Raw genomic sequence first — 23,770 nt, 5'->3', positions numbered from 1 at the left:
ATATATATTCACACTCTAACCAAACATTTTAAATTGCATGCACATGTGTTGGGCGCAAAATCAAAAGCAATATAAAGCTGTACAATTAAAAGCAAAACCAAAATGTCAAGGTTAAGACAACAACTTAGAACAGCAACGCTAAAGAATAAATGTAAATTTGAAAGATAAGTAGCCAAAGGATATCAAAATAACCAAATGTTTTGCAAATGTCACAAGGGTGAAATACAACATCAAAACCAGCATAAAGCCACAGTATGAAAAGAAAAACTAAAATGTCAAGGTTAAGACAGTAACTCTGAAAGTGCAAACAATAACCAACAACTCGAAACACTAACTGTCATTGTAAAGAAATATATGCTTTATATCTTTGTCAACATTGCTATAAATAAAACTTTTAAACATTATAACACTATGTGTAATCAACGTAACCTTAAATAAGAGAGATCCCACCTGAAGGAAAACAAGTTTTAGTGTTTTAAGGTTAGGCTTAGGCCAAGTTGGGCTATTTCCATAAATCTAAAACAAAAACCATCCCTGACCTTCCCAGTTTTGCTCAAAATTTAACTCTTCTGGCCTTCCTAGAAGTAATGGCATTCAGGATGTCCTAATACGTATTTACATTTATTATATTAATTTTTTAATTCTGCAATATCGCACCTGGCTAGCAGATTGGCCGCACTTTTGAACACCGCCATGAACACACTTCCTGTGGATTCTTCTTCATTGGCATTAGGCAGGTTGTCCTTCCGGCCACCATACTGGGGACCAAATACAGGAATAGAAAACTAAAAATTGAAATAGTTTCAGTAAGAATCACACATTGATCACTGTTTCAGTAGAATCTTGGTTCCCAGCCCTAAATAAACACAACTTTGTAGTAATACTTCCTGGTGTGTCTTGAAGTCCTTTCTGACTTAATTCACTTTCTTCAACACTTGGCAGAAAAAGTTGATGTTCTGTGTCTGAAAACAATTTTTTTTAAACAAAAAAGGTGAAGAAAAAAAAGACCAAAACTACATTATTAAGAACTAGTATTAAGCGAAGGAGCAAAAAGACCCGTACATGGGAGGTTGAGATGTTTGTTGGAGCAGACTGAAGGAAGGGTCTCATTGGTTCTTTCTTAGACTAAATTAAATGGTTTGCTTCAAGTGTCAGGTTTTCTGTGTATCTCTAATTTCTTAAACTTCATTTATAACATTTGGATCAAGCAATTAGTTTATGTCTATTTGTTAGAAAGTTACGTCTAATCTATTTCATTTTTAAGCCGTGATCATTTCAATGTAAGAATTTTTATTTTCCATTTAAAGCTGTGCTGTATCGCCGTTATGTAGTGAAGCTTTTCAGTAACTCTACATTTTCTTGATTGGCAGGGAAGAGGAGCCCAAGTCTATCGGAGTCTTCCTCGTGATGCGACTACCTGGGCTGCTCAGTTTCAGAGAAACATGATTCGTTCTTCCCTTAGTGCCAATCATCCAATGGTCGACCAATGGCTTGACCAACAGGAACAGGTAGGATGTGAATCTAATACTTTACCTTAATAAAGATTGCATCCCAGTTTTCATATATACTTGCCAATAAGCCAAATTAATATAAAACTGAATGGCTTTCCATAACTCCTGATTTAATCAACTATTATTACCAAACTGATATTTGAATGGTAAGAGGTACAATAGAAAGACCCTTTGCAAATATCACTTAATAATGAACTTGATTAAACTTTGAAGGAACATTTCACACCACAGATCATAGATCAGCAGTTTGGTATGAGGCACTTCTTGGTAATTAACACTGAAACAGCTCAATTACCTTCTAGGAGAACCAATTGCTGCCAAAATCAAGTTTTAAATTCAAGTCACTTATCCTTGGCTATGGAGGGAGTTTTAGGTCTGCAATCAGCTAATTACACTCAGCAATGAAGCATTTTGACCTCTGCAGTCTTTTGAAGAACTTTCTGGCTTTTTTATTCCAGCAGAACAAAAGCCTCATGATTACATGATGAATATGCAAAGTTAATGAAATTTAAACCTGGTCCAATACATACTAGTAGGAAAGAAAAGGATCCCATCTTGTTTGTTTACTGGTAGCACTAATCTGGCTTTTGAAATGGTAAAAATGACAAATGGCCTATACTTATATAGTGCTTTTTCAAGTCAGGAGACTTGACCAAAGTACTTTACACTCATTCGGTCATTCACCCATTCACTCACACACTGATGGTGGCAAGCTACATTGTAGCCACAGCTGCCCTGGGGCTCACTGACAGAAGCAAGGGTGCCGTACGCTGGCGCCACCGGGCCCTCTGACCACCATCTGCAATGCAGGTGAAGTGTCCTACCCAAGGACACAACCACAATGAAAGTGTTGTCCACATATTACTTAGTAAAGATCATACAGTGGACATTTTAATTTCTAAATTACAACTCAATAGTTTGCCATGTTTCAGGCTTTTTGTTTAAAATGGTTTGGTTAGTTAGATGTAATAAAATTTCCTCATAAATGCACTTTCTACACATAACATGTTTTGCTGAATGTGTTTTCTAAATCTCAGCTTTTGTATTGTAAACTAGAGACTGACATTTTTTCGGGATTCCCGTGGAATGGGAGTCAGTATTAGTAACGATCACGTGATTGGGATGGTACAGGATTAAACATTAATGGGAGCAGACAGGAGCGGGAGCAAACCAATAATAACAACAAAAAAAAAACTAGGATCGATGCCAAAAAATAAAATAAAATAGAAAGAAAAAAAATCCAGTACTGGCGCCGCCATTTTGTAGTTTTTTTCCTTGAAGCCTACACTATAATGCGAGTCAAAAAAAACTACACGACCCAAAAACCATCAGTGCTTCCGCTCTGAGTTTTTCACCCGCGCTCAAAAACAACAAAAATGGGAGTGGTGCAGGAGCGGGAGTCATTCTGAATGGGAGCGGGAGTTATTTCACCAGGAGTGGGACGGGACAGGATTTAGATTTCTACTCTGGCCCGGGATCGGGACGGGACACCATTTTTTTCTGTGGGAGTGGGACGGGACAGGAGTGAAAATCCACTCCCGTGTCAGTCTCTATTGTAAACCTTATATCTTTGAATTGAAATTATATTAATAATTTTGTTGTAAGAATAAAAGAGAATTTCACCTGAATTTCCCCACGTATTACTCTATCCTTCTACTCTTACTATTTCAACATCAGACTAAATTTCAATTGAAACATTAATTGAGCAGCAAAATTCTGATATTTTGTCAATAATTCAATGAATGCAATAATAACATAACTGTCCAACAGTTGGTAACTGAGCAACATCTCACTTCTGTTTTCTGTGGTGATACATTTAGTGGAGTATCAGTGTAAAGTGTTGGTTATTGCAGGCTTGACTCTTCACTTCGCACCTCCTCGCTCTGTTGGTACTGTATGATTGAGTCAGTCTGTGACTGGTCCCTCTACTCCTCAATCTGTCAAAGGAGAGAAAATATGCTTCCTTTAAAAGTTATTAAAAGTGACAGAGCCTCTCAGCAGGGAGAGCAGAAATGACCTTGGGAGGTGTTAAAGTGCTGAGCTTGATGAGAAGAAGATTTCCCCCAGTTCCAGTGTCAGGCTCTTACTCTTCATTATTGGCTACCTGCTCTGACTTGTATGGAAAAATTAAGTGAAGTCAAAGAAAGGATGTGGGAAGATGAGTAATTCTAGAATCTGTTGAAAGTAAGAAGAGTCAAAATGAAAAAAATGTTTGATTGATATCTTAAATACAAAACCAAATCGTTTTTTCTCCCCTTGTCATTTCGCTGTATTCACTGTTGTTAGAAGCTGAGCTACTGTGACCAAATGGAAGATCAGTTAAAACTGAAAGTGGTCTATGTTGGTAAATTATAACTATTTTCCCTCCTCAAGTTTAAAAAAAAGGTTCCAACACACTTCATCACTCTCTGTCAAGGATTTATTGATGTAGCGTTTTGGTCGGGATGACCTTCATCAGACCTTCATAAGGTTATATCAGTTAATCCTTACAGTGATCCTTAGAGAAATACAGTTGGTGGGAACTTTCCTTTAAACATGTGGGCACGTTTTGGGCTACGCCCCCCTCCTACATTCCTATGCCGTCAGGTGTGCTTACATTTTCTGTTCCCTTTTGGAACCTAAGAAATTTCACTGCAAGTTTTATAAAAACATTATAAGCAAACAGCTAAACATTCAAATATTCAATATTAGAAAAAACGTTTTTTGATGTGCTACACTGGTACTAGATGCACTGAGAAATCTACTTTTGAATCTGACAAGCAAAAACTCAAGTATTTACCCACTCACACTGTACTGTACATCTAAAAACCAGGTCGGACTCAGCTCCACAGTTAGGTGGAGTACAAGATTAATATGAAGCTCATTAGAGTGAAATGTGCTGCCTTGGCAATTTGTGCAATTTTGTGCTGAAAGCCCTAAAAAGAAAACGCAGCTATGTATTTAGACAAAGATATAGCTGAGCAAACATGGCTACTATGGTCTGTCAATTTTAAAGAAAGAACTCCATTTCACTCCCTACCCCGCCATGCTTCTGTGTTTGAGAGTGTGAGAGGAAGAAGCAGAAGAAGAACCCTTGTTTGCACATGCCCACTGAGCGATTTGCCCACAACAAAACATCTTTGATTATCTCCCGACCTTATGAGTCCTGATCGAGAGATGGTCGAGAGAGGCTGATTGCCCCTCGTTACCCCATGTACACTACACAACACACGATGCACTACGAGGCTGAAATTCGGCCCGATCAAAAAACTAACGACTGGAAAATCGGCCCAACAAGGGCAAAAAATTGTACAGTGTATGCCTGGCTTAAAGCTGACTAATGAAAACCAGTCTCTATGTTCTCCAGCAGTGTAAGCATATAGCAGCATTACTGTAGGGATAGCTCAGGATAACCTGAGCCACTCTATAACTATAGTTATAAACAATTATATTTTTATTCAGTATATATTTTGTCTTTGTTAAAAGGGGGCTCATTTCTGTTAGACACAGGGTTACATAATGTCTTATAAAAAGCAACTTACTTCTCACTAAAATAATACTTTTAAAATAAAGATGATTAGTGTTAATTAAGATTAAAACTACTATTTTGAAATCTAGAGCTACTTGTCAACCTCACTGTATAAATTAATTGGTTCTGTTTTCAGTTCATTTTAGAGGCACATGCTTAATTGATCTTGATAGGTAACTGAAACAAAGGAAGTAAACGATAAATGGATGAATAAATTCAGAGCTTTTGTTATGTGTGTTTTTTTTCTTTACAGCGTTTATATTGCAGTAATAACTGGACTGGTACAGCAGAAATTATTTCCCTTCAACTTTCAAAAACATGCATCTGTTTTTTTTAAGTTTGAAGCCCTGCTAATCCACGATTAAGGTTTTGGCCTGAAACACCTAAGCAAATATGTTCTTATAAATATTAAAGATTATTATTTTAGGATAGAGGTTAAACCAGCAGAGTTCTGTAAATATTTAATGAATAACAGCAGGAATACCACAGCTTGAGAGCAGGCCTCCTCACGGTGGCTAATTCTTTTAGCTGGCTGTTTGTAATCTGACAGCTGCGCAACTAAGATGAGTCACTAAACACAAATCTGCTCATTAGAGGTGAAAGTTGATGTTTGGAAGCGGCATCTATTTTCACTCGCTCGAAGTCATGGTACCTGCCTTTACTTCCACACATGAAAGTTTAATACTTTCTCTTCTTTGTCTATTGGACGGACAAGCAGCACAGCAGTATATGATTTTGAGATGAATAGACAATCCACGGGTTAATTAAAAAGAACTGTGATCTACAGAACTGGCAGAGATAATGAGTCCACACACACATTCACATATATATAACAAGGTCTTAGGGAAGAAAAAACACCCCAATTAGCAGTTCTTTGTTTGTTGTGGATTATGTGTCTCCTTTAATTTTTCATTGTTATCCACAAGTAAAAATAGAAAGGGAAAAAAAGCGGAAAACAAAGAAACAATGTCAAAATTATTTTTATGAAACAACTGATCCTGTCTGAATGTTACAGGTTTATCCACAGTTGAGTTTTCCATCATGTCCCAACAGCTGCCATTAATCTTTTTCCTTTATTGTTCCACTGAGTCATTCTGCAACTTTTAACCAATATTTTTAAATAGATATTTTCGTTTCCTAGCTAATGCATGCAAAAGGGCTGGTCTTAACTCTTAAATTGAGTTTTATCTTTTGTTTTAAAATTGGGTTACATTTTTTCTCTGATATCTTTGAAGAAAAGTTATCAGTTAAATAATGTACCAGTAGCAGCGACTTAGAGACTTAGCAGGGGACTTACGAAAGCTAGGACTAAACGATACCATAAAAATACAAAAAAAAAAAAACTTCTAGATTCCAAAATAAAAGCTTATTTGAAATATACCATCTCTACTAACACATGTCAGAACATTCCCGGCACTTGTGAGAAATCTGGTTTACAAGTCTATGAGTCGTCTTGCCCTCTCTCAGTGCACCAAGATACCAGTCTGCTATGTTGAAACATTGGCGTGCACATCATAAAATAAGATTTATTTTATTTTGTTTTTTGAGTCGTGTTGTTGTGTATTTTCTCTTTGTGGACCATGAGTCTGTTGTATAATGAAATCTCTTTCTATCTACTAAAAATTAGTTTGACTTTGATTCAGTCATAAAGCCGTATTAGCGTAACAGTGGAATTTTTTTTATTGAAATTGTGTTCCCTCATTTGTTGATCCATCCAGGCTCTGTTTATTCGACAGAAGCATTAGGATGGTTTATAAGTTTCCTCATTATTAAAGTGGTTAAATCTTACTCTGATGAAAACAATTTCAGGCTGAATTTCTAATTGATCTGTAATGCGATGATATTATTTATCCATTGTTTATATATATGCTGATGTATGATGACTTTCCTGTTTAGATGCTACTGATCACTGTTCTTTGTATAGCTGACAAAACTGTAATAGAGAATGAATGGCTGTGTCCTTTAATAATAGGATTTCAACAAACCAACGACAAAAAAAAAGCTGCACAGTTAAATGTGTATGTGCAAGGGTATACTGGTTAAATTACTGTCATGATTTTATCTAGAGGTCTGACCCAAAAATGCAGATAAAACCAATTCAGAGAGACACTGGTGAAAAGTTTAACAGGTTCATTGAAGTTATGGCTCGGTGCGAAGTTGCTCAGAACTCCGCTCGACCGGAACTGGAAGGTGAAGGGAAGACAAACGATTAGTTCAGGCTCAGTGGGAAATTTCATTCGCGGATATGGAAAAGAGGATCTGGTGGTTGACTCACATTTCCAGAGAAGTCGTAGGATCTTTGACTCCAATCTGTGTGCTGTTTTCCAGTGTTATTCTGATTCGGTGGAGGGCGGAACAGGGTTTACCCAGAACTCTGATGGTTGTTGGTGAACAGAGAAACTGCCTGCCACTCAGATTTCCTGCGGTACTTGAACGGGTCGCAATGGAAATGATTCCCTTGCTCAGAGAGTTAACTCAACGTCCTCTTCAAGGAAGAAGGATCCAAACCTCCTGTTTGAATCCCCAGCTTGGTTTGAGGCTCAGTTGATTGCTTCAGCGAGAGAAGGTCCGAAAAAATCCAGTTTCGCAGGAAGACTTCCTGCCGAGAGGCAAAAACAAAAAACAAAGTTAAAACTCAGGTAGACAAGAACTCAGTCTTTCTCAGCAAAACTCAGCTTGGCTAGAGAACCCAAAACTGGCAAACACTCTGGCGTCGAGGTAGTGGCAATCAGCAGCTTAAGAGCACTCTGCTAACGAGGCAACCATCAACAGGTGTGTGAGGAGGCGGACCAGAACCAGGCGCCTCCTGCTGGTGGAAAGGAGAACAACACAGAAAGACAAACACACAGACTGGAGTCCTGACAATTACCCACTTATAACTCTTACTAATCTAGGAAAACAGAATTTTCGATTTTTGACCCTTTTTATTGAAAAAAACTTCAAAATACATCAGGCTTTTGTCTTGCTGGAAGGATTTAAAATTACTTACAATACTTCTACTACTTAATAGTGTCACAGCTACTCTTAAGCTACTCTCTGTACCTGAATGCACAGGCTTATTTTAAGTATTTTGAGATTGATGTAAAACTTTAAGCTTGCTACTTTTGAGACCTTGCTTTTTGCCAGAACTCTCTTGATCCTAATGAAATTTCAGGTTAAATAAAAATATTATGCAAAAAACTGAAAATTGATAAAGGAGGACATTTGATCTGGCAGTTTTTCAGGATTTAACTTTAGATCTCAGATCGTGTTCTGATTTAATTTTTTTTTAACATTTTGTCCTCTTTGTGTAGAAGCCTTGGTGTACACACTAAACACAAGGCCAGCCAGCCTGTGGTTAAATCTGTCAATTGTCTGTTGTTTAGCCACCCAATCAATAAATTCATTTCGGTGTCAGATGGTGCCTTCGGAGATTTCATAAGCTCCACCTCCTTCCTAAATCCCCTCTTCACACACACATCCTGCCAAATGTGGCGTGGAGCAGAGCATGCTTTATCAGCCCATATACACCAAGGCCTTATGAGTTATTTTTCATATAAACAGCTGACGTTAATGCCGGTCTATTATCCCACTGATGAATGTTAATGGGCCTTCCCGCTCAGCATACACACACAGTCCCTCACACACCCACATTTTGATCTTGTTGAGTGGCTCTCTGCTGTGTTATTTTTCGGCCTTGATGAGGAACCTGAGGCCATTATCATGAGCTGCACCCGAGTCTGGACTGACACCAGCTGTCCATCAGTGGGATTTAAACCAATCAACAGCTAATAAACACAAATCGCAGGGAATATATTGGAGTTGTATCTTCAAAGTTTATACTTTTAATGGTCTCTATCAAGCATTTTCCTGTTTACTGAGATGTTGTGTTTTTTTTTATTTTAGAATTTCTAAGTCTAAGTCTGTCTCAGATCAGTTATTATGTAACTTACCAAAAATAATGTGGGTATATTTTCTTTCTGAAAAACCTTGTGAGGCTTTTGCTTTGCATTATAGTTAAGCAGGATGCTGTGAGACCAACACAAAGTACGCCGTAATTGAAATACATTGAGACAATCTTTTTGAATTTATATGCAAAATAATCTTCTCACTTTTGTGCCCCTTGAGGCTTAACAATTGCCTTTATTCTTCATGATGGAGACTAGCTGTAGACATTAACTTTAAAGTATTCAAACATATCTTCATTTATGCCTGATCTTTGATTGGCTCAGCACATGGATAGGTGTTAATCTACACATAATGGTCTACATCTTGCTGCCAGGTTAACTTTTATCAAAGTTACAGACTTTATGCAACCTCATAGAAGTTTTCCTTTAGGGTATCCCTTTATTTAGCTCCATCCACATTCCTATCTTTATGCTATTTTTTATTAGATCTACAGGTAGTGCCCCACCTGAGCTGTGCCTATTCGTATTCGTAAATGCACTCTCTTCCATTTTAAGGCTATTTCATTAATTTTTTGTTTTTTTTTGTTTTTGCGGCACTAAAGGAAAGGGGTTATGAGAGAGGGGGAGAGAAATTCAATTCAATTCAGTTTATTTGTATAGCGCCAAATTCACAACACATGTCATCTCAAGGCACTTTACAGTTCAACCAGATCATACAGTCAAATTGATTCAAAGTTTTCTATCTAAGGAAAACCAGTTGATTGCATCGACTCATTGACTCAAACACAATCCCTCACACTAAGCATGCTTGTAGCAACAGTGGAGAGGAAAAACTCCCTTTTAACAAAGGGCAAACATGTGGATTTGGATTCATCCCATGTTTTCATTGGTTTTCCAAATAATATCTATTCAGTAATATTTTCTAACAAAGCTCAGAAGCCTCTACAGAAGAGTTGATTCATGCAGATAATAAGTTACATGCAGGTGGAGTTTGTTTGATTTTAAATAAGTAATTAAGGTTTATTTATATAGCACCTTTCTCAGACAAACATCACAAAGCGCTTTAAAATATGAGACATAAAATATAAAGGAGGACACTATAGAATAGATATAGACAAAATAAATACAATCAAGTCATCTGATTTAAAGCATTTTGCCTTGTTATTCAGGTGTATTATAAAAGGGGGTATTAGAAAAATGATTAAATTTGACATATGGTTTGGAAGTAAGTGTGGTTTCCATTCAGCTTCAGTTTTACACAATATTTTTAGATAGATTAGTACCACATAACCCCCCAAAAACTGTATAAATGTGACATAAATTTTGTGACAAATATGAGCAAGTTGATTGGGATATAAATACCATTGAAATGGGTATTGCTGCTTAGAATTATGATTCAAAATGTTATTGTCATAATTAAATGAAATAAAAATAAAACCCTCCCAGAGAGAACAAAAATAAAAGTTACATAACAATGTCAAAACATGTCGGAGCTGCTTGATCAAAGATATGATTACACGTCTTTGATCAAGCCTCCAACTGTCGGAGTGCAGCCCTTGCTTTGTTGTTTAATGAGGCATCTTGTCGGATGGGTTTTAAGGGGAACAGAAAGTGATAAGCAGCCGGGCTTAAATGCTGAGCCTGATGCTAAAAACAGACGGGCCCGCTCAGCCTGAAGGTGGAGGAGTAAAGTGAGGAGAATTGGGATAATAGTTCTTCCATTTTATTTTTTTTTACTTATCAATAGAGTAAAATACTTTTTGTTGCTGTTTGTTTTTACTTGACGGTAAAAATACAAAAATACTCATAAGTAAAAAAACATCTTTTTGTTTTTCACCAATAACATAGGAAGTCCTAAATCCAAAAATACACCACCCTTAAGTCATTCACTTGGTCTTTTCTAATAACTAATGGAGAGGTGATGGGATTCCAATAAAACAAACTTGAAAGAGCTTTTAGCGATACACTGACGATCCATTTGTATTTGCTGTTGTTTGTGAGTTAAATCGGGTCTATTCCCCACACTTATTTTTTTGGCAAAGCCCACACAATCTATAGGCCCTGAGGCGAGCTCCAGGCAGTGTCAGAGCAGCCGAGCATGGAGACACCAGTTGGGAGTAATCCCCTTTACTCCTCTCCCACCCTCCCTTAAAGTCTGCACATCTGCAAGCCTTTGTTTGTTTCTGTTAGGATGTACCTCTCTCTCTACACTGCTACCTGGTGGAGGACAGCTGCATCTCTGCCTTTATGTTCCACTCAGCCTTAGACAATGATTGATGCTGAGCACAAGTTTATTGCATGTGCAGAAAACATAGCATCCTAGAATCACCTTATCCAAGGTGTCTCCCCTTGAGGATCTTTAATATTTCTAAACTTGCCTGTTTTTTTTTGTTTTTTTTGTTTTGTTTTTTTTTTTACCATGAAATAACGTTAATTTTGTTGGTATAAAATTATAAATTCTTTATTTCAATCTAAAAAAAAAAACACGGAAAGAAAATACAATTTTATTGATACAATGATTGGATGCTGATTGGGTGTCATCGAGGTGTGGTTCTAAGCAGATTGGCCTGTGTCAGAGGCGGATGAGGGTAAGTAATTCAATTTATTCAGTTGAACATCCGGCTAGGCTCAATTTTATTTTTATGTAAACCCATTTTTTTATTTACAAACTCTACTAATGGTATCACTTTCCTTTGAATGAAGTTGAAGCATCAATTGTCTTTTTGGTTTGCAGATGACTCTTAGTTGGCTTCTAATCTGATATTCACTTGGTTTATCTTTGTGTGATATGAAGCCCTCTCAATCATCTGTAGCATTAAATGCAAAATTCGGTTAAGTTATTTAAATGTGTCGCATCAAGATTTTAGATATTTAAAGTGTTTCTTTATAACACATATGGAAAATACACTATGCATGTTTGTATTGTGTCTTTAGAGTTGAGAATCTTTTGGAAACAGGTCATCTGTTCATGCTAGATAGCATATTATTTGACCCAAATCAGCAGCAAGACATGAAAATGTTAAAAGCAAATAAAATAACTAATTGAGAAAGAGTCATTATGTAGACATAAAAGAGAATGGAAGCACCCCATTTACACTTTAAGCAGAAGCACAAAGACATCAAAACCACTGCAATTTATACATAGATAGGGACAATGGGAGAAATTGCTGCTCTACTTAGAAAAAGAAATTAACTTCTTTGAAAGAAACAAACGATCATTTTTTTTTCCTGGTTGCATTTCAAAGCTCTATAAACACCTCTGTACTTTCAAATATTTTTCTTTTTTTTTTCTTTTTGCACTTTCTAGAAACCTGTTCTGTTTGTCATCGTAACAGGTTTAAAGACAAAAGGGGGTCTGAGTGGCTCCGACAGAAATAATATTGGAAGATGGGATTGTAATCTGGATGAACTGACTGCAATGATTACGTTTTCAGGTTGACTTTCTTACTTAAAATCATATTAAAACTACTTTATTCCCACTGATCACAGCAAATATAGCTGCAAGGCAAGAAAGGATAGATGATAAAAGATAGGATGTTCTTTTATACACAATCCACGCCCACACTTCCCCCTTTAACGTTCTCATGGTGGTCTCAACAACGTCCGCAGTAACAACGCACTATAGGGCGCGCCGCACATTTTGAGGGGGAAAAAAAGATGTTTATATGCGCCTTATAGTGGCGAAAATACGGTAATGAACATCATTTTTTTTTCCTGGTTGCATTTCAAAGCTCTATAAACACCTCTGTACTTTCAAATATTTTTCTTTTTTTTTCATTTTGCACTTTCTAGAAACCTGTTCTGTTTGTCATCATAACAGGTTTAAAGACAAAACTGGACAATTTTGTGCCCCAAGAAGCTTTATAATTTGGCAATACTCTACCATCAAAATGTTGAAGTTGTTGACTAATGTTTGTAAGATCAGGCTATTGCTTCTCTGGGTCAAGAACAAACTTGTTGATGCTCAAGGAAAGTGCAGTTTTCTTGAATGTTTACAGGTAGCACGTTTTTTCATCGGCCATCCATCTATTCTCCATGCAGCTATTAGGTGCTGGTTAACTTTTCTTGTTTACCCTTCAACTTTTTAAATTATTTTGAGCACCTCCCTCACATCTATTCATCTAAAAATTCCAGGGATACATTATTTTTTTAATTCAGAATACACTTATTCAGTCCTTTTAGTCTTTAGATATTTGCTTTAATGATTTTTTTTTTATCCCTCTAACCCTTGCCTGCATCATTTGCGTCATCTGGATGTCTGCATCACTCATCAAAGCTAGCCGTGAACATGTTGATTCTTGATTCTTGTTTAGAGTTCATGCATTTGCCATCTCCGTTTTGCTCTGTGGAGTGAGAAATCACTTTCTCAATGAGAATAATTGAACACGGGCAGGGGGGAGCCAGCTCATTACCCACAAATCACAGGGTGCAGGGGCACCTTAGTTGAAGACAATAATGACTTCAGGGAATAGAAAGCGGCTGCCACTCTGGAGCTAAAGCAGCATGGGCAGCATAGAACAAAGCTAGGAAAGGAGGCTGCATGCTCATCCTTAGTTTGAAATAAGACTCTGACCTCGTTTTAGCGTTTTTGTGTAGATTAGATCTCATGTGTACCAGGTTTTCCCTAATTTAAGGTTTTTTAATCATAATTTTGAGCAGTAAATCTTGACTAACAGAAAGGAATCTGCATGTCAAGCTTTATGCATTTTATGGTGAGGTCTTTTAAATTGAAAATACCCTTTTTTTCTTTAATACTAGAAGGTGATGAACAGGGCGGTGTTCTCTGGTTGCCGTTGCCTAGTTGCTGGCATTGTAACGATGGGGGCCAGCTCTGTGCAGAGAGCCAAATGAGTCCACTCTAACATAATGACTTCCATTGTCACAACAGACTTTTCTCACTGTTTTATAGGTCCCATTTGCAGGCCAATGCTTTTAAGTTGCAGAGTGAATATAATAAGGCCCTGGCTAACAATAAACATCCACTTTCTGGGCCTCATAGAAACGTGGGAGTAGTCCGCCTCTCCATCACTGCCAAAGAGTCATTTTGTCAGCATTGGCCCAAAAAGCATAGTAAGAGTAAGATGGGAACCTGTGTTAAAAGGAGGTTTTATTTCAGAGACATGGATAGGAATACCAACTCTTTTTAAGAATCTTCATGCTTTCTGATTTTCTTTTGCCCTTGACGGTTTTATAAGTCTCTGTACTTGCATTTTACATTTTAGCATTTTTTCCCTCATGTTTAAAATTCTAGTTAATTATTAAATGATTTATATTGGTAGTCAGATTTTCTTGTGCACCTTGGTCAGTTTTTTCCTCTTCATTTATGTTAAGGATGTACCCTTTTGTTTTAACCTTCTTTTACTGTTAGCTTTTATGAAACAGCTCATGATTGTGTCAGTTGTTGTTTAATAGAAGGCAAAGCAAAAGGATGCTACATCAATTAACATGGTAAAAAGGAAAAGACCATGTGTTGGCTATAGGGTTATAATGTTTGTTCTGGTCTTTATCAGGGGAAGGTAAAGTATTAGAGATTAGCGGCAAAAACCAACCGAATTATCTAAATCGGCCAAATTTAGGTCAGATCCGAACATCATGTTAAAAACTCAAATATCTGATTGTTCTTCATACTTAGTGAATGCGCTGTTGCTCAGTGAATACTCCAAGTAAACTATTTGTTGCCCTTGGCGTAAAAATAAAGTTTCTGGCAACAAACATGTGAAGGTGAAATTAAAAGAAAAAGCTATTTTTGGCAACACAATGAAACATGCGTCTGTTTATTCAGGCTGTGAGAGAGTGAGACATGTAGTGGATAACAGGAAGGCTGATAGGAGCACAGAAAGTTGCTTTGTTTCATCCTTTAAAGCATTCTGTAAAAGTTCAAAAAATATCCACTGGACTTGAAGATTTGGCGAGACGTCTTCAAATCTTGGGAACCAAGTCCAGTGGATATTTTTTTGAACTTTTACGGAATGACTATGACCTGGATGACTGAGAATCTTCATCAGCATCCTTTAAAGCTTTCATCATGTGTAGTGGATATAATGATTTTAGAAAATGTGACTGCTATGTTGGCATTCGACCCTTTGGTTGTTCAGAGCATCTGATTTGATGTTAAAAAATAGTTTAAAATTTTATCATATTTAATTTTTCTTAGTTAAACCTGTTTTAAAATGACTTTTTTTATTTTTTATTTGTGATATTAACACTGATCTTAAATCAAGGACAAATATTTGTAATACTTTTCTACCATCTAACACTAAAAAGATCAAGGAAGAAAATTGGAAAAACCTGAATAATTCACAGATAGAGAGAAATAAGAACAAAAAAGTCTGAATTTATGGTGAACATAGAGGTAAAAGGCTGGCAAAGCAAAAGCAAACCACAGAGGTAGTTTAAAAATGGTGTTTCTGAAAGAGATCAGTCAGTCACTGGCACTGTTTCACCAACTTCTTAGGTGCATGAAGACAGTTAATGAACTGGTTAGTTAAACTTCCCAGACACTTGAGGTAGTTTGAACAAACTTTATTTATTTAAACTTTATGGTCCTAGTGCTCAATGAGTGTTGGTGTACTGTAACGTAACATTGTATTTCGGACAGTAAGAATTGCAGGGGCCCAAAATGGAATTATAAAAAAGTGCAGGGGACATAGTGATATTGGCAGGACAAATCTGGTTGATATCATTCATAAATCTCTGAATTGAGCTTCTCTAACTTGTTAAAGTTAACCAGGAGATTAAGGAACAAAACAAATATGATTATCATAATGTTCAGGTCAGGAGGGAACATTTTATGATTGGGAAAAGCCCTGCTTTTATACAAAATATGTAAAAGGGAAGTCAGGGATCTTGTGGTGTCAAGATCAGGGATCTTGTGGGAATCATATTGTGTCAAGATCAGGGATCTTGTAGGTATCATATTGTGTCAAGGTCAGGGATCTTATGGGTATCATATTGTGTCAAGATCAGGGATCTTGTGGGTACCATATTGTGTCAATATCATGGATCTTGTGGTTTGAAAAAACAACGTTGTGTTTGAAATAAATAGGTCCGGGACCTATAAAGTCAATAGGGTTGACAGAAGTTCGTAAAGACGTCATTGTTGGAGTCTACATTTTTTATTATTATTTATTTTATTTCATTTTATTTATTTATTTTCTTATTTTATTCCTACTTGCTCTGATTCTGTTTTATTTTCCTATATTTTAATCATGTAAAGCACTTTGCATTGTCTTTGTACTGAAATGTGCTATACAAATAAATTTGCCTTGCCTTGCCTTGCCTAAAAACCCTAGAATTTAACTGGGGCATTATTTGTTTTTAACATGATTATACAGTATCTGCAGATATTGCCTGAATTATTATGAAGTATTTCAGCCATTATTCATTATTAAAAGTGAAAAAAAGGCACAGTAAAGCATCTTTATTTCTACTGCGATTCATTTCTTTAGGAGAGAAATGGATCAAGCATATGCTATCACATCCATTAGAGGGTACTGAGAAATGTATTGATTGATTAACTTTATTGATCTCACAGTAGAGAAATTTACTCGTTAAATTTCCCCACTATGAGATCAATAAAGTCAAACAATCAATACATTTCCCAGTACCCTCCACTATGTTATCACATTATAAGTGGTAAACTACCTTTGGCTCATTCAAATACTTTGATGTAAATATATACTAGTTGCTTGCTAAATGTTTTAAGCCATTACAAAAACTTGGTTTTCAATAAGAGAAGCCATGGTTAGTTTTCCCTGCTGAGCAATTTAGCACAGGATTTAGATCTTCTTAAGGAGGCTGTAGTTAAATATGTTGGACATTATCCTTACTGTACTTTATCACAGCAAAATCTGGTAGTTTTATAGATTCTTAACTTCAACTGCAACCACATTTCCATTATTTTCCATCAAAGAAAAGTTAAGCAGTTTTTCTGGTGTAAGTGTGCATTGCTTTGGGTGTTAACGAGGGATGATAGCAGGAAACACAACATTGCATTATTATTATTGTTGATATTAATGTGAATGTTTTTGTTTTGCTACCCCACATTTTTCTGCTTTTTTTGTCTTGTTTCATTACAGTCTCCTCACCACTCTCACTCAGCTCTCTGATCTTAGCTGCAAAAATGGAAGATACTTTGTAGGCATAATGGACAGTGAAAGCCTATCTAAGTGACAAAAGATAATGCTTGAAATAATTGTTTTAATGCACAGCTATTGAAATATTATATTCCAAAAATTGCATCCAAGCAGTCCTCTTATCACTTGTTGTCCTCAGCAAGTTAAGTCTTTATCAGGTCCAAAAGACTCCATCTTTGGACCAATCAGTCTCATTGTCTTTGCATTCAGAGCTGTTATACACATTAAGAAATCACGGTCATTGCTTTTAGTGCACCATCAACCTCTGACCCCAGTTTTGGTTAGTCTTCCCTCTAGGTCTTCCTTTCTTTCCATTTTCCTTTTGTACTCAAGCAGCTGCCCCAGCCCACCCGCCTCTCTTGGGTCTGTAAAAGGACTGTGACCGTACTGGTGTCTTGTGGGATCACTGTTCATTACATACCCCCACCCCCCCACCATCTCCACACAGCAGCGCTTCTCACTTATGCTTGGTTTGGAAGAGGGATTCAGCCAAATGGCTTTTTGCCTCCCCTTTATCCAAGAATTTTAGCGTCCAATTAAAATGAAATGGAAAGCACCCCCCACACCCCTTCACACCACTCTACTCCCATGGTGCAGCAGATGAGCCCCTATTTCAGTACCATCTACACCTGGTCAAATAAGGCAGCAAACAAAGACTGGTGGATAGAGTGGACTGTTTACCCTCTGCAATAACTTTCGACTAAATCTTTACTTTTTACTAAATTATTCATTGCTCAATCCTGCCCACATTATTTCTGCTTATTCATTTCTTTTCTGTTTATTTTAAGCATATTTATGATTTTAAATCACCATATAGAAACACCCCTTCAGAAAATGGCTGTTCCTAGCATCATCATCCTGCTATTATTGCCCACTGAGGCACTTGCCTTGGATGAAGTGGTTAGAACTGGAATTTGGCAGCGTTAGAGGTGTAGTTTGTTGGCAGGTCTTTCTGCAACTTAATAAATCAGCATGATTCCGACTCACATAATTACAAAAGCCGATACTAAAAATAATTAAAAGAAGAAATTGTATTTGATTACAATTGGATTCAGATCCACGGGCGCTCTCATTGAAATTCAAACAACTGCTATTATTTCAACGGGGGTAACGTTCCAGCAACTGACCTTCACAGTTTGAAAGATGGATTAAATGTTCGGAGCAATGGAAAGCAGACTGTCCGCCCACTTAATAAGCTCAAAATGATGATTAATCTGTGAAAAGCACCACAGAGCTCCTTTTAATGCATAGTTAAAGACACTGGATTCATCTGGGACCATCAGCCCAGCAGGGCTGCTCACTCATCCTTCAGGATTGGCTGTTCACAATTAACTCCCCGTCAACAAAGCCAGGAGACAAGAAAATCACATCCCTTTTCATCAGAAACACAAAACCTGAAAAAGAAAACAGAAACTGGTGTTTTTTTAAACAACATTTTAGAAAAAAATGAATATTTGGACAGCTCGGTACTAAGAAGTACCCTGGATAGTCGCCAGTGATAATAACTTAATTTGCCGTCATTCCTCCTCTATTTGAGCCTCTGGCTCACAAGGCTTTGCTCCTATTTCAGTTGTTATTGATGAGGTTTTTGAAAAATGTCTTGAGCCTTTCTGTCCACTTTGTGCCTTGCTTATTGACCCGGTGATTGATTTAGAGCCTCATAATTAGCTGGCCTAATTTAATTAAAGTGCAATTTCACATTACAGTAGGCAAAGGCAAATGTAGCTGTGTCACTGATAGATCAGCTCCTGCTTGATATAAAACAGTCTCTGGCAAATGATGCCAGCAGGGTTTCTACACAAAAACGAAAGAAATGGCAAAGATTACTAATGGCAGAAGTTAAACGAACTAAAGGACGTTTTTCTTTCTAAATGTTAGTCCACTTGCGTATCCATCTGTCTTACTTTATTTCCTACACATCCTACTACTCATTGCTGATGTGGACAAATGCAACCTCACGTCTCTTATCTAATTTTCTTAAATGCATTACAAAAACTGTGTGTCCCTGTTCAAGTGAAATTTCAGTCAAAGTCTGACAATTATTAGCTAGAAGCCATTCTTTCTAAAGTAAAGTAGAATGAGAAAGCAAAAACTTACAGACATTAAAGACATATACTGATGGAGCAACTTTATGGGAATGGTGGCCCAGTGTTTAGGGCATAGAGCTTGGAATCATGAGGTTCTGAGTTCAAGTTCCAATCCCAGAGACTGTCACTCTGGGTCTCTGAGCAAGACCCTTAACCCCTGATTGCTCCCTGGCTGCCCTACTATGGCGGCCCACTGCTCCCAAAGGGGATGGGTTAAATGCAGAGGTAACTTTCTCCAATGTGAGATCAATAAATTCCATAATTAATAAAAAAATTATAATTAGTACATTAATTACGGCTATTTTCCCATATGTTGTTAAAGCTGTGGTTCTTTAGTTAACTTTATTCTTAAGAGACAGCCTCCACATCCAAGACTGACAATGTCCAGACAGTAAAGTATAAGCAATATTTTTCAAATGATTAAGAGCACCCTTTGGGCTTTTTGCCTCTTTAAACATACAAAATATTATATTATATTACATCAGTTTGGTATAATTTCTTCCTTTGAACATTTCTTTTTCTGCCATTCCAAAAAAGTGTCACTGGTTTTTCTGAACAAGTGAAATGGTCACTCAGTATTAAAAGTCATGGGTCACCATTGTTCAAAACCACAAGTGTCATATACTCAGATTCTTAACCGTTGCTTTGTCCATCATCCCTAAGTTAATAAGTCTGATATGAAAGCAATGTCCGCCACTCTGCTGACAATCTATTAATTGCATTAAAGAGAATGTGGGGGTAGGGCGTAGGTCATTATGACCATCTTATCTTCCTTTAAACAGTTTAACTCTTTACCCAGCTCCTAAAAATGCACATCTCTTGCCTACATAAATATAAATAAATGTCTTACAACCTTATTTATGGTGATATATTGGTTGTCTTAATGGGGATGGAGTTCAGTGAACCGAGGTCCAGTAAAAGGGTAAAGGACACTTGACATGTTAAAGCTTAGCTGTTGGGTCCAACTGTCATGTCAAATCTAATCATTGAGGATAATTTGGGTCTAATTTGGCATAAGGGAAATGATAGTGCTTCTACAGTCTTACAAGGTTTAAAGAGGCTGTTACACATATTGGTTATGGCTTACATAGGTTGCCTGTGAAAACTCCATTAGGAATCAAATTAAGGTAAGAGAGCTTTTTGTCCAACACCATAAAGCTTCTTTTAAGAGCTGAGTAAAAACCGTAAGCTTCTGGCTCCAGCTAAGATGGAAAAGCATTGGTAAATGTGTCTCAAGGTCAAAGGAACTTTAATGGTACTATTAGGAGTTATTAGCATCAGTTTGTTTTTTGTATGGCAATGCTATTGTGCAATGCAGCAGCAAGGCATAGTTCAGTTTGATCCTGCAGGTTGTTCAGTGTTTAGCTTAATTGCATTTATCAAACGTGATTAGATTGCAGTTCAAGCATTTGAACCTTTTTGAGCGACAGAAAAAAACTTAGCCCCCACTTTTGAGATTTGGGATCTCAGTGAAGAAATAATTTCTTACAAGCAACATGCAAGAGATGTTACCTTTGGCTGGGTAAGTGTTGTCACAAAGGGTGTATGCCGTGTGCACAGACCGTGTTCTGTGCTCTAGCAGTTCAGATCTGGAGGCAGGACTGTTTTCATAAATGCAGGATTAATTGCTTTTGCAGGATAAATTGCTTTCTGGACTTTCTCAAATAGTAAACTAAGAAACCGTTTATTTTTCCCATTCAGATATTTTTGGATGTTAGGGGTAGATATAAATTGCTACGGGAATGAGTAAAATAAACCACCCATTGTTATTGTGCATGAGAAAATGTCTGACAGGGAGCTCTGGTCCACGTATAAAGCCGTCACACAGATGTGGGCTCTGGATCAGAACCCAACCACACCCTTCAGTCTGACCTCTGAACCTTGTTAGCCTTAGACGTCAAAGATGGGCACAGGAGGAAACCCCTCCGCCTATTTCTCTTCACAGCTACATGTACCTGTCTATTATTGTCTCCACCAGACCCCCACCTCTCTTACACGCGCACACATTTAAGGTTGCAGCACGACTTTACAGGGATAGCTGGTGATGGAGGATGACAGCTCCTCACCATGCTTCCTTTACCCCAACCTTTACCAACCGAGAGTTTCTGTGTTTGTGGTTGCTCTAGTGTAGAGTCCCCACCCCCCAACCAAACAGCTGCTACCTCTCTCCATTCCTTTTAGTTCTCCTCACCAGTCTCTAACCTGCCATTCTATTTGAAGGGAACAAGATTCTGCACTTAGCAGCTCCTTGTCTTCTCTATACTTTTTTTTTTTTTTTTACTTTTTTTTTTGCTTCCTAAAACTGCACATACAAAAAGAATTGAAAAACCAGCTCTTAGGAGCAACATTGTTCATGGTTCAGTTAGTATTTTTGGCTTTATTCAGTCTTTTTTTTATGTTTTTGGTCCTTTTTGCACTGATCTGATGTGCAGGCACTGCTGACTGGCATCATGTTTAACATAGGGAGAAAGATTATATAGCTTAAGCTGCTTAAGCAGGTTGCTATCCTGCTATATATGTATATATGCTTTTATTTCTGAAACAATTGCTTGTTGGTTTCCAAGTTTGATTAAATTAGGGATGTTTAGGGAAGCATTCAGTGTTATTTCCATATGTTCTCCTGTGAACTGCATTGTATGAATATTTAGAACAATGGTGTGGAATCAACAGTCGCCAAATACTTCAGAACTTCTCTCTATCATTTTATTTTGCTTTTTTACATTCACTGTCCATCTACGAAAGAAAAAGAGGCAAGTTTACCATATTATACCATCTAATTTTCTGTAGTGCAAGAGTCTGTATTTGAGCAAAACTATTTTTTTGGTTGGATTTTGGTTTGTTTATTCTGAATGGGCTCTAATGTCAAAATATTTAAATGTTCTTATTTTGTGTTTTGACAGATCTAAGCTCTCATGTGATTGAATGCATTCCAGATTGATCCTAAGCTCTAAATCAGATACAATGTGTACGGCAAGGCAAGGCGATTTATTTGTATAGCACATTTCAGCAACAGGGCACATCAAAGTGCTTTACATAAAATCAGTTTAAGAAATAAATAAAACACAAAAGAAACAGTTAAAAAAAACAACAACAAAAAAAAAAACACAAGAAACAAAATTACAGTGCAGTATAAGAGATTAAACAGTAAAGAAATTAACTTCATTTAGAGAAAGGCAACATCAAAAAGAAAGGTCTTCAGCATTAATTTATAAGAACTGAGAGTAGCAGCGGACCTGCAGGTTTCTGGGAGTTTATTCCAGATGTGAGGACCATGTGTACCAAAACTCTTAAGTGTTTTTACACTACTGCTACATAAGTAATGAAAATATTGCTGCTCAATGTTTAAAAGTGAAAACTTTTTCAATGGTTTTGTATCTAATTGTTCTTTAGCTTAAAGAAGCAACTGGATCTGTCAAAGCATCACTTGCTCACCTGCTCTCATCTCGAAATAACTGTCTGAAGCATTGATAAAACAGTGTCAGATATAAAATCCTCCATATCTTCCTCTAACTATATGGCCATTTGAAATCACCACTGTATCTATATATGTACTATTTTTGTAAAATACCTTTTTATTTATTTTCTCTCCCTTCCTGTTGATTTCTGTCTTTAACCTGCTTCATATTGAAAACTCTTTTCTTTATCGTCAAGGAAGCTGTTGGACTCTCTGACCACCTTCATTGCTCAGAATTTTTACCCACCATGAGAGTAAGGAGTGGAAAAAACATGGAGGAGGGATATATGGATGCAGTGAGAGGGCAAAAGGGAGAGCAAGCTAGGGAAAGAGCAGCAGGAGAGTTGAAAAGCCTCCCCACTGCATCCCCACTTCACTGGTTTCCAAAGGATCAACAGGGTGCTAAAAGCACTCAGGGGAGGAGGAAATGGATGGGTTATAGAGATGGGGGAATTCAGAGTGATGGGGAGAAGAAAAAAAGAGAGCATAAAGTGAGAATAAATTGGAAGGGAGATGTGTATTTTGCTTGTGTCTTTCCTCCTCTGTCACTCAGGGCTAAGGTTTACCACTGACACAAGGATGGACAATAAGGGGGTTGGTTCCAGATATAAATGGCCTGTCATTTCTCTCATCACAAAGAATATAGCCTCTATAATATTAGTTTGATACATCCACAGTATGAGGAGGTCAGTGATTGTTCTTAAGAGTATAAATATGAGTTATTATAATTAATCTTAAAAACGAGCTGTGTTTGCGTCAGTGGCGCCTCCAGAAATGTTTCATCCGGGTGGCCAGATGGGGCCACTAAAAATCTCGGGATGGCACACTGAAACTAAAGGCCATTATTTCAGGGTTTGAATCTACGATTGTGGTAAACCTGCCTGTAGAAATCATAAAGACCTAAGTAAACACTCATATCTTGGTTTATTGTGTGATTTTTAATGTTACGTCGCTGGCTGTGCATGACGGGAAGAAATGTTAAACTAATGCTAGTACAATTGAGTGGGGTGGCCAGTGGGGCCACCTGGTGGTGCCTCTGGTTTGCATCTGCTTAAGGTGACAGTGAAGCCATTTGGCCTTTGGTTTTTTGTGTTTTGTGTGTTAATTGAATTTTTCAGTTTAAAAATGTGACATTTTATTATGTTAGCACCAAAAACCTTATTTTTTTATTTTTATTGGCATTTTGTA

General features: G+C 37.1%; 1 protein-coding gene across 1 annotated transcript in view; it reads left to right on the top strand.

Moving 5' to 3' along the window:
* The window catches only part of LOC107101470 (partitioning defective 3 homolog), a gene marked incomplete at both ends in the record, with an annotated part of 175,735 nt that overhangs the window by 25,478 nt on the left and 126,487 nt on the right, over positions 1-23,770 (top strand). The window contains one exon of the mRNA XM_015400405.1: positions 1,371-1,508. Within this exon, the coding sequence (XP_015255891.1) occupies positions 1,371-1,508 (138 nt within the window). The remainder of the gene's footprint in view (positions 1-1,370; positions 1,509-23,770) is intronic.

This window comes from Cyprinodon variegatus, unplaced genomic scaffold (assembly GCF_000732505.1).
Source record: "Cyprinodon variegatus isolate N-32 unplaced genomic scaffold, C_variegatus-1.0 Scaffold1099, whole genome shotgun sequence".
NCBI classification, from domain to species: Eukaryota; Metazoa; Chordata; class Actinopteri; order Cyprinodontiformes; family Cyprinodontidae; genus Cyprinodon; species Cyprinodon variegatus.
Note: the sequence above shows the minus strand (reverse complement) of the source record. Positions and strands in the feature narration are given on the sequence as shown.